This window comes from Mobula birostris, chromosome 19 (genome assembly GCF_030028105.1).
Source record: "Mobula birostris isolate sMobBir1 chromosome 19, sMobBir1.hap1, whole genome shotgun sequence".
In the NCBI taxonomy this organism is placed as follows: Eukaryota; Metazoa; Chordata; class Chondrichthyes; order Myliobatiformes; family Myliobatidae; genus Mobula; species Mobula birostris.
This window is the reverse complement of record NC_092388.1, coordinates 60799105-60811610: the sequence shown is the minus strand read 5'-3', so window position 1 is coordinate 60811610 and position 12506 is coordinate 60799105. Positions and strand designations below refer to the sequence as shown.

General features: G+C 38.6%; 1 protein-coding gene across 5 annotated transcripts in view; it reads right to left on the bottom strand.

Annotated features, from left to right (window-relative positions):
* Positions 1 to 12506, bottom strand: part of LOC140212638 (dnaJ homolog subfamily C member 13) — a 166457-nt gene that overhangs the window by 104585 nt on the left and 49366 nt on the right. For all 5 annotated transcript variants that reach the window (XM_072283701.1, XM_072283697.1, XM_072283699.1 and 2 more), the window contains exons 10-16: positions 9551 to 9717; positions 9145 to 9224; positions 8888 to 9057; positions 7709 to 7808; positions 6025 to 6132; positions 2893 to 3048; positions 1109 to 1165 (exon numbers count right to left, since the gene is read on the bottom strand). In XM_072283701.1, the coding sequence (XP_072139802.1) occupies positions 1109 to 1165; positions 2893 to 3048; positions 6025 to 6132; positions 7709 to 7808; positions 8888 to 9057; positions 9145 to 9224; positions 9551 to 9717 (838 nt within the window). The remainder of the gene's footprint in view (positions 1 to 1108; positions 1166 to 2892; positions 3049 to 6024; positions 6133 to 7708; positions 7809 to 8887; positions 9058 to 9144; positions 9225 to 9550; positions 9718 to 12506) is intronic.

Here is a 12506-nt window from a genome sequence, read left to right as displayed (position 1 = left end):
TGTACATGATTTGCACCTTGGCCTGCAAAAGAACAACGTTTGGTTTAAGAAGAAGAAGAAGGAGAAAGCCCTTAACTCTGAGTGGAGTCATCAGGACGCTGTTATGACGACGTTTTTTTAGCAGGCTTTCTTATCTTAAATAATAAGAGTCCGAGTTGCTAGCTTGACGCTCAACCCAGCACGGATGGAAAGTGTGCAAGGTAGCCGGCTGGATTTGAACTCGGGAGCCTTCGCTCCCAAGTCCAGCGCTGATGCCACTATCCCACCAGCCAGCAATGTTTGGTTTAGCTGTATGGTTAAATAACAAACTTGAACAAGGATGAGTGAGGGCACATGGACAAGGACAAAGATTTAGGTGTTTACAAAGTGTGGAAGGTGGGGGGCAGGCCAGCTAGGGCTGCAATGGAAAAAGTCAGGTCAAGTCTCAGACTTAAGGATTCGTGTGGAGTAGAAAAATACAAGGGGGAATTGATAAGTTCGTGGCCTAAGGTAGGAGGAGTTAATTTTAGAAAACCTAGCACATTTATTTTTCAACATAGTGCCCTCCTACATGTACACACTTAGTCCAGCAGTCATGGAGCATACGGATCCCTTCTTTGTAGAAGTCGGCGTCTTGGACCTCCAGAAAGTGGTCCACGGCACGGGTGGTTGATAAGTTCGTGGCCCAAGGTAGAGGGAGATGAGTTATACAGCTCTTATTACATGCACGTGCAGTTCAACTCTTTGAGCGAAAACAGGCCACGAACTTATCAATCACCCCTGCTGTGGACCACTTTCTGGAGGTCCAAGACACCGACTTCTACAAAGAAGGGATCCGTATATGTAGGAAAAATAAATGTGCTAGGTTTTCTAAAATTGACTCCTTTTACCTTAGGTCACGAACATATCAATCACCCCTCGTAGATAAGCCTGATTACAAAATACTGCAAGGCTGAAGCTCAAACAGGGTATCAAGTTCTAAAATGATACATGTCATATTTAGCTCAAATTAGTGCCTAGGAAGTGGCTATAGTTAATTGAAACTTTATGCTTATACAGGAGTTCAAATAGTGAATCCATTAGTTATTGAGAGATAAAAGTGTTTAGTTCATAATTAACTAACACTCACCTCGATAATAGCTTTCATTACTAAACCAGCACCTTTTACAATTGCCATGGAAGGGTGCTAAGAATGAAGAGAAATTGATTTTTGATCAAATTGGTTATAAAAATCATTGAACACATCAAAACACTTGGAACTTGCAAGAATTGATTACAGGTACACACATTAAAATGAATTGCCAAGCATTCTACTTAAGGATCACACAGTTAACTTGCTCCAAATTATCTACACTTCAGTAACACTTGGAAGTGTCTGTGATTTTCAACTTATATCGAGCAGCTAATAACACACAAAATGCTGGAGGAACTCAGGAGACCAGGCAGCATCTAGGAAAAGAGTATAGCCTACATTTTAGGCTGAAACCCTAGGAAAACTATACTCTTTTCCTAGATGCTGCCTGGAATGCTGAGTTCCTTCAGCATTTTGTGTGTGTTGTTCAGATTTCCAGCAACCGCAGATTTTCTCTTGTTTGTAAAGCAGCTAATAGTTAGGTTGCAACACCTGGACTATAATCTTGTCCCAGTTATAAAGGCACCTGTGAGGCAGCTCAAACAAATAAAAGGCAAAAATATTTTAATGCCATATATATACAGAACTGACCTGAAACTATTTCAAACATTTTACAGTTAGATGTACAGATGATATCTCTAAAGTTGCAAAAAAAAACTCTAGAGGACCTTAATACTTTCTAAAGCTCATGATTTAAATTTAACAAAACGCCTCAGGGATCTGTTCTGGGACCCCTTCCTTTTGCCTCAAGAATCTGTCCTGGGACTCCTGCTCTTCATGATTTTTATAAATGACCTGGATGAGGAAGTGGAGGGATGGGTTAGTAAATTTGCTGATGACACAAAGGTTGGGGGTGTTGTGGATAGTGTGGAGGGCTGTCAGGGGTTACAGTGGGACATTGATAGGATGCAAAACTGGGCTGAACAGTGGCAGGTGGAGTTCAACCCAGATAAGTGTGAGGTGGTTCATTTTGGCAGGTCAAATATGATGGCAGAATATAGTATTAATGGTAAGACTCTTGGCAGTGTGGAGGATCAGAGGGATCTTGGGGTCTGAGTCCATAGGACACTCAAAGCTGCTAAGCAGGTTGACTGTGGTTAAGGCGGCATACGGTGCATTGGCCTTCATCATCCATGGGATTGAGTTCAAGAGCCGAGAGGTAATGTTGCAGCTATGTAGGACTATGGTCAGACCCCACTTGGAGTACTGTGCTCAGTTCTGGTCACCTCACTACAGGAAGGATGTGGAAACTATAGAAAGGGTGCAGAGGAGATTTACAAGGATGTTGCCTGGATTGGGGAGCATGCCTTATGAGAATAGGTTGAGTGAACTCTGCCTTTTCTCCTTGGAGCGACAGAGGATGAGAGGTGACCTGACAGAGGTGTACAAGATGATGAGAGGCATTGATCGTGTGGATAGTCAGAGGCTTTTTCCCAGGGCTGACATGGCTAACACGAGAGGGCACAACTTTAAGGCGCTTGGAAGTAGGTACAGAGGAGATGTCAGGGGCAAGTTTTTTTTTTTTTTTTTTTTTTTTAAAAAGACACAGAGAGTGATGAGTGTGTGGAATAAGCTGCCAGCAACAGTGGTGGAGGCAGATACGATAGGGTCTTTTAAGAGACTCCTGGATAGGTACATGGAGTTTAGAAAAATAGAGGGCTATGGGTAACCTGAGGTAATTACTAAAGTAAGTAAGTGCTCGGCACAGCTTTGTGGGCCAAAGGTCCTGTATTGTGCTGTAGGTTTTCTATGTTTCTATGTTTACAAAGGGAATAACATACCTGGAAAAGTTTGAATAAGGTTCTTCCAATCTCTGCAACCATTTCTAACAACATATCAAACTGTTGTCCTTCAGTTGTCTCACTGTATGGAGCACAGAGTGCAAAGGTAAGAAAATCAAGAAGGGAACTAATCACCAGTGCACCTGTCCCATGGTCCTGCAGAAGAAAAAAAAGATGAAAGCATTTTGTGAAAACCACATTACTAAAACAAATGCTCGGAATATTCAGCAATGCAATTTCCTCAGCACTTAAGCTTTAAGTTCCTAGGCATAAACATCACCGAGGATCTCACATGGTCTGTACATACCAGCTAAGTGGTGAAAAAGGCACACAGTGCCTCTTTCACCTCAGATGGTTGAAATTGTTTGGTGTGGGCCCCCAAATCCTAAGAACTTTCTACAGGGGCACAATTGAGAGCATCCTGACTGGCTGCATCACTGCCTGGTATGGGAACTGTTCCTTTCTCAATCGCAAGACTATGCAGAGAGTGGTGCGGACAGCCCAGCGCATCTGTAAACACAAAATACTCTGCAGATGCTGGGTTCAAAGCAACACCCAACACACTGAAGGAACTCAGCAGGTCAGGCAGCATTCGTGGAAACAATCAGTCAACGTTTCCTAACGAAGAGTTCCAGCTCGAAACATTGACTGATAATTTCCACGGATGCTGCCCGACTTGCTGAGTTCCTCCAGCATGTTGAGTGTTCCAGCTCATCTGTAGATGTGAACTTCTCACTATTCAGGACATTTACAAAAACAGATGTGTAAAAAGGGTCCGAAGGATCAGTGGGACCTGAATCAGCCCAACCACAAAATGTTCCAGCTGCTACCATCCAGGAAACGGTACCCCAGCATAAAAGCCAGGACTAACAGGCTCTGGGACAGCTTCTTCCACCAGGCTATCAGACTCATGCTGACACAACTGTATTTCTATGTAACATTGATTACCCTGTTGTGCATACTATTATTAATTCCTATAAATTGCACAATAAACATTTAGACAGATGAAACAAAAAGATTTTTACTCATGTATATCAAGGATTTAAGTAATAAAGCCACCAAGTTCAATTCATTTCAACTGGCATTTTGTGGAGAAAATCCTTTAAAATGAGCTCGCAGCATTGATCATAGATGCAATATGCCTTAGTTAATAAGTGTTACATCTAGTTTAGAACAGTGTGCTCAGACATCCCAGTTGAAGCCCTAAAGTCAGTTAATCCAAGCTGCAAGGATATACATAGATCTGAGAAGTATATCAATGGCAGAAGTGGTGAGTGTCGTTTCTTCCTGCTAAGGACACTCATATTTGGCACTAGCAGATAACTGGTCAACTATTTAGAGATGAGAAATTTATGTCAGAGATTCACATTTTTTTTTGCACCTCTACCCTATGGGATGGCAGATGTTTAGTATTTGTACACCCAAGGCTGAAATTAAATTTTCTCAAACTGAGAACAGTGTCTTAGTGCACAGGATTATCCAGTCTATTGAAATGAAACAGGTGAAAAATTGCCATGCAACATACTCCCAACTCCATTTCTTACAGTCTCATGCAACAAGAAATCCTATCCTTGGCCCGTTCTTAAAACTAATTTATGGTCAATACCCAAGACATTAATGCAAGAATCTAGCTTGGACTATGCAGTTAAATGTGGCCACATAGACATGGTACAAGACACAACATACAGAACATATTGAGAATGTAAGCCTTCATCTGTGGTACGAAGTCCCATTTCTTCCTTCATCTACTAAACTTTACCCAGTATAATTAAAAAAAAACAAAAAATTTGATCCAAAGAATTGTAATGAATGCTTCATTAAAGGACAGATCAATATGCAAATCCATTAAATACCCTTAGCACAGTAGCCAACTAGAGTATCTAGTTCTACCCTCTTTCAGTGCTCAGTTTGACTTTTCAGATTCTATCACCTCTTCCAGATAGATTTTCTTTCTCTATAGCAAAGATGGGTGGTTGGGATAGGGCCATAATAGAGAAAGGGAAAAACAATAATCCAGTTAAAAAAAGTTTAAAGGTCAATGAAAAATGTCATATAGCATGGAAACAGGCCCTTTGATCCATCAAGTCCAAACACCCCTTTACATTAAACTTATTTTACTTTGACAAAATTAGGAAATGCACGAGAGATCTCTATCTCTATCGAAAAAGGCAAACGATCTGCATAATTCAAATTAAAAATTGAAAGCCTTCAAATTGCTGGTGGTGTGTTCTAATGGACCAACACATTTGACAAGTCCATCAGGTAGTGGTCAGGGCAGAGTGTCCTGTAGGCGAAAGACTCGATGGACAGTGAAATGATTCTCTGAGCAGACTGTCCAGATCATGTGGCAGAATGCTTCAAGGCCCAACTTCACAAAGAGGTACCAAGACCTTGCCTGGCTTGGTAGGAGGCACCCTCCCAATCAAATCCTTCCTGCAAGGCAAGACCATCATTTCCACAGGTTGGCTGTAATGAGGATGAGACTGTTCCTCACCTCTTTGCAGACTGTGGGTTTGTAAAGAGGGGTTTGCAAAGAGCGTATGGAGAGAGATGAAATGGCCTGTACCACAGTTCATCCCAAGCAGTTTGCATGACTGAAGACACTCTGACCTACAGCTGTTCACAGGGACACACATAGAGACATACGTTAAGGGCTGCTGACAGATCAACTCTGAAAAATGCCCTTTGGTTTGCCACCACATTGAGATATCTCTGGAGGAATGCTCTGACTGGAATATAGGTGTACATGCTACGGGATGCATCGAAGCTTGGTGCAGTCACTGTAAGGGTTCGGTGGGGAAGGCCCACAGTATAGGGTACTTTCACTACTGGGAAGGGAAGGTCAGATTGGATGAGGAAAACTCTCAATTATTGTAGCAGTGCACCACCTGAAAGGGCCACATGAGTCCTACTGATTTTAGGGAGTGTAACAGAACAGTACTGAAAACACTTACTACAAATGCAAGAATGAAAAAGCTTTGCAGTTTACTCATGTAGCCAATTATGAATAAAGTTTATTCTGAAAATAATTAGTATGGATCAGAACAAAGCACATCAAATACAAAGCTTTCATTATAATATATTTAGTTATTTAACAGATAATTTACCAACAATGAACCATTTAAGACTTACCACATGGATATTGAATTTATCAAGTAAATTTTCTAAGAACTTTTTTGAGGACAGAAGTGATGCTTTGTTCAGTTGCTCTTGTCTCAAATCATAGTCATCATGCATTGGCTAAAAGATAAGCAAAAGATATTCTTGGATAAAAATCTAATTCTCCAAAATATAAATACATTGGGCAAATTAAAAATCCAGGATTCTACATACGTGCACAATATTAATACACGCTGCCTTACAACAAAATTCAAGTGTACAGTTCAAGGTGGTAGGACAAGCTGATAAGCTTAATAAATAGGACACAGGATTTCTGATTTCATCAATAAATTCACAATAACAAAAACAATGCTAAATCTTTTAATCAAATCTGAGATATTAATAGCACAAGGAGCAGTTAGCTTGCTGTGCTCATGACAGCCATTTACCACAACTCCATCTCCCACCTCTTGGCCCACAACCTTGTGCATTCATCTCGGTACTTTGAATGTAAAGACTTCTGCCCTTGCTACTTTCCAGGTTGCAAATTCCATATTTCCGACTTTAAAAGTACCTTTCTTTCAACTGCCTCCCAAGCTGTTTGCCTTTAACCTCAATTAAATGGCACTCAATTACTGCTATGAAAATTCATCCTTCCCACAAAAGGTAGAAAAGTATCTCCCCTCAGTACTCTTGTTCTAAAGCAACTCACATAGCACAACCAAAAATTTGCTCCAGTTATGGTAAATCTTCACAAATCTCCCACCCCATTGCGATCACATCCTTCCTGTACAAGTTGGAACAAGACTTCTATGCAGTACTCCAGCTTGATCCATATTGTTCCACTATGGTGTCCCTTTTGCAATAAGGTATCCCATGTGCTTTAAATGCTTTGTCTACCAAGCCCACCTCTACTTTCAGGGAACTGTGGAGAAATACCCCAACATCTTCCTATTCTACATTTCTTTATTTCACCATCTGCTTTCCATCACCAAATGCACTGCCTCTCTCTGGATGGAATGCTATTGTCACTTTTCTACCTACCTGAAAAGTTCATCAATACCTTCGACTCTGCAGATTTCTTTTCATCAACTACAGCCATTTTAGGCTTCATCTACAAATTCTTAAATACCAAATACACTGTACTCAAGATCAGTGATCTGCCTTTTGTCTGTTTGAGTTTTGTACCCAATTCTAAGGATTGCACTTGTGGAAGGTCTTGTAAGGGGACTTATGCTTATTGTTGCAATGAAGACCAAGTGTCAATGTAACAGGCAATTAATAAGGAGACTGGAAAATATTTTCACCAGAAGAATGGATAAATTGTCATTAACCAGACGAGAAAACTCTAAAATCATTAAGAAATTCAAGGAGGATATCTAAACATGCCATGTTACATTACAACAAGGGACCTAACTCTGCTGAAGTATTGTGCACAATACTTCCAGAAACAAGTTTTTACCTGCTCCATTAGAAACAGGTGGAACAGAGGAATATGTGAAGTAGCTAAACTTTGAGCAAACACCTACTGCAAGCACAATAGGCCAATTAGTCACTTATAAAGTTTTATAGTTGCTCTAGTTACAAAGCAATTCTAGATGAGAAGTCTTAAGCACCCTCTAGCTGCACTAAAATATTAATCTTGAGAATTCATGGCTGCACAATATTTACTGCCTACGCAAATATGCCATTCAACAGAGTTTATTCCCAGACTTACACACATCAGGGCACATAACATATCAATGGCAGCATGTGTAACACCATCATGGTTTCTTTTCAAAGCTTTCACTGTCTTCACACCAAGCCGCTCCCGAAACCTGATAATTTTAAACAGAGAAATGTAATGTTTACATGGGAACTCCATATATCCAGCATATCAATGATAAATGAAGCAAAGTAATAAACTGGAGATCCAGTAGAAAGGAACAAATATCTGAGGGGGGATTTCCATCCACTTGTGGTAATTACAACTGATAAAGTTTCTTGGAAGATGAACATCCAGAGTATTGGCTCAATGGACCTTTGATTTTCCCACCCCAAGACCCCAAAGCTAGATTGAGAATTGTCAATTTCAACTGGTTACATAAAAAACAAATCATTACACTAAACAGCCAAAAAATGGCTTTAAGATGCTTGTGTTAAGGGCCAAGACTGCAGTAATTACAAAGATCCCTGTGACCATATTAATAATTGAGACTCTCAACTGAGTAATTGAGAACATTATATTTGATCTATCTATTGGTTTTAGTCAATAGCTTGTAGTTTTTACTTTTGCCAAGTCACCCCATGTCCTACTAAGTAAATGGAACAACCTAAACCATTGTTACAACAGTTGTGTTGATCAGTAACCACACAGAACACAAACTTGCTGTATACACCCTTGGAAAAACCACACATCGCAGCTCAGATACCAGATGAAAGTGCATACACCCACAGAGAATTTGCATCTTGAACCCTCAAGATAACCACCTCTTCACAGATCTTAACTGACCTGCTAAGTAATCCCAGCATTTTATTTCAGATTTTGACATACTATTTTGTATAGGTAGGTCCAGAACCATTGGCCTTCTTTGCCCTGCCCTGATCAACCATTATGTTTCTTTCTACCTACACCACCTCGTCAGTTACACTTAACATGCATTCTTCACCCTTTCAGACCACACAAATAGCATTTGCCTTATTTCATCTGGATTCTCTTGATCTCGCCCCGCCCATTTGACAATTCTCTCTTCTCTTCACCCCTTCCTTCTCTGCAATTTAAAACATGATCACTTTTTCTCACTCAAATTCTTAACATGCTAGGAAATTTCCAACATTTCCTCATTTTCAATTTTTTTTTTAAAAAACATCTGCTGCTTTCTTCGTTGCTTTTCATTAAAGTGACTAGTTTTCTTACTTGGGAAGTTTTGTGAAAGCTTGAAAGCCAGCCTTTGAAGCAACCAATCGTCTTACGGCCTGAAATTGACTCTCCAGTTCTGCATTATTGGCACTTTGATCTCCTTCTTGAGAAAGCAATGCTGTGATAGCATTATTAATCAGTTTCTCCTTGTTCTCTGAAAAAAGACCCTGTTTAAAAAAAAATCTTTTCAATGCTGACTACTTCACACAAAACAGTGAAAGATCTCCAAGTTTTAAGAGGAAAGTAATCCTTACATCTTGTGTCACTGCATGCAGAACACCGCTGTAGGAAATGTTTGCATTAAACCTGAAAACTGCATCTGAAAAGTTACCATCTGAAATACAACACAAAATTAAAGTTCAGTACAACGTATTTTTTTATAATTGAAATCCATTACTGAAAAATTCAGCTGGATCTATTCAAATAAACGATAACCATATTTTAGTTGCAATTCATTTTGAGACAATGTCAAATACTGGGAAGAAATGGTTAATACTTCATGTTTTAAAACATGCTATAATTGCAAAGTGAAAATCCAATATTGGAAGGACAACTAGAAACTTAATATATTAGTTAATATTAAGAAAACTGCACACACTAGGCACGTTAAACAGAAAAAATTGACAACGGTGCAATGAAATACATAGCAGATTCTCTTACTTGGTGGAGCATTTAGAAACCTAAGATGTAGACTTTCCACTTCTTCATCGACTGGCATACTGAGTAGACCCCATCTCTGGCCCTTGTGAGTTGGTATCATCTTTACACACACATCTCTGTTCCCAGAAGCTCTCACTCCATCAAGCAGGCTAGCCATTAAGGAGTCTCTGAATCAGAAATGTTCTTCATAAATACATTGGCTTTGAGTCAATACAATTAGTCACAAGTTACTCAAGACCAAAATACAATCACCTCCAAATGAAACAGAATGGTTTCCTGTACTAGGAAATATTTTACTTAAGAGAACTCCTACATTCATCTACACTTCAAGGGATAAATGCTCTTGCTCTTAAAACCAAGTAATGCCTAAAGAAAGGGACCCATTACTTCTGTCATTTGCATAAAACTGTAATAACAAAGGAATAAAACTGAAACCTGGGTTAACAGGATGTGCAATCATGCAAGTCATGCACATTTAAAAGTATGAACAGAAAATGGATGGATGGTCAATATAATGAAAATGAAATTACCTGTAGATTCAATTTTGAAACAATAGCCCAATGGGAAGGAGATCACAAGGAACAAAGGGTTATAAGCTTTTCAATTTAACTACATTTACAGTGCATATGCTGTTTCTTAAAATCAGAGACAAAAAAAGCTGAAACCTTAAGGTAATTGAGGAAAACAGGAAAAGGACAAATATCATTTATCTGAGCAAGGAAAAAAAATATAAACATCACCATAAATGAACCACGCTTAAATTTCAGTCCATCTATAATCAATAAAACCACTTTGGATTAAGTTTAAGGATACCTTACAGTACTTCATTTCAACTTGTTACTCTAAACAATTCTCAAGCTTTACTATTCTAAATAAATCAATTTTCCATTGATTCAATCTTATATGTTTCAGATGTTAAGTCTTATGGTTATGTTAAATAATGTTAAAAATTGAAGTGATAAACTAAAATGTAATCATAATCAAGAATCAAATCAAAGACTCCAGCACTTTCAAACAAAAAAAATTGGAAGAAATCAAAGTCAAGCAGTATAAAGCTGCAAAAGTTTGAGACTATGCATCAAGGCAGAGGAAGGGTTGCCAGTATATAAAATGATGAGGGAGAAGTGAAGAGATCTGGTCGGTGGTAATTGAAACCAGATGGAATCAGGGCAACAGGGGATGAGAGGTGAACAAGAAAGAAAACTGGGTGGACAAGTGAGTGTGTATGAGGAGTGAAAGTATCGGTACCCTGAAACTGGAAAACTAAATTGCTAGTACCACTGGCCTGTAAGTGGAATACACTATTTTGTTCTTCCAAATTATGCTTGGCTTCTCCATAGCAATTGAAAGGATGGAACACAGACAACACAAGTCAGTGAGTGAGTGGGAAGGCGTGTTAAAATTATTTAATTAGAAACACAGGATGTCTGTTGCAAAACAGAACTCCAAGATTTCTGCCCTATTCACGACTTTTCCTCATCCTCCATTGTGTCTTCCTTCTAAAATGGCATGCAAACAAGAGTAAAGGACAGATGTTTTATCTACATTTTAAATAGATTGAAAACTGACAGATTTTCAATGACTTAGCAACCAAGCATTTGAAAAAAAAACACCAGATATGAAATCTGCTCTTAGCAGATATTGTAACCAGGCACAAGGGAACAACACGGTTAACAAGGTCAAATAATACAGCAGCTATCCAGATAGTGGAGTTTGTCAAGATTAGAGGCAATGCAAGTTTAACAGTCCTTACAAGCAGCTTTGAAAAAATAAAACCACTTGATAACTAGGTTGGAAAAGCTTGAACTTCAAGTAGCTACATTCAAATTAAAATTGATTTTCATGATTTCAATTAATGAACTAGATTTTCATTAAAAGTGGCTTCAACATTTTCAGATGGCAGTGCTTGGGAACATGAGCGAATTCAGGATTCCAAAGCCTCACAGATGAAATGGAGTGGTTACAGAAAAGATTAAACTTCTGTAGTAAAATTCATCTAAGATCAATCTAACCATTCCCTCCGACATGGCCCTCCATTTTTCCATCACTCATGTCTAATAGTTTCATAAACCCCTAATATATGAGTGCATGGAACAGCTCTGGCTGTACATTCTATGCAAAGAAAAACTTAGCTGTGACATTCCCTCCCTCCCATACATTCGTCTGAACATCTCAAATTTATGTCCTCTCATATTAGCCATTTCTGTCCAGGGAAAAAAGTTTAGGAACAGCTTCTTCCTCTCTTCCATCCAATCTCTGAATGGACATTAAACCCATGAACACTACCTCATTACTTTTATTTCTATTACTGCACTACTTAATTAACTTAACTATCATAACAATGCAACAAGTTAACAGGATATTTCCAAGAGGGGCTAATTTTTTTTATATAAAAGGAATTAAAGAAATCGATATTTTCTAAATAATTAAAATATGGAGAAGTTGAAGCGATCAGTAAAAAAAGACTGAATTAACAAGGGTTAATCTAAATTAAATATCAAAGGGTTGCATGAAAAAAGATTCTCATACATCTTTGAAAATCATGTGAGACGAAATACAGGATCCTTGGTTTTATTTTAAAAACGCAGAAAACAAATAGGAATGTCAACATTAAAACTTTATAAATCATTGGTTTAAAATGAAGTATAGGTGATTAATCAGAATGTTATCGGGGAAGAGAAACCAGGATTTCAGACAGACTGCAGAAGCTGGGGTTTTCTCCTTTGATGTACAAAAGGTGAATTAAAGGATTCAATAAAAGTGTTAAATACCAATCAAATATCAAAATATTTTATTCTTATTGATATAGAAAGGCAGTAACAGGTGAACACAAGTTGAAAACTTGGCAAGGTTATGGGTCAGACAGTTATTTTTTGAAGTTTGTAGGGATGGCTTTGAGGACAGTGAGAGGAGTTAGGGGTCAGATTACAGTTTCAGGACAGAGATGTGGAGGAGT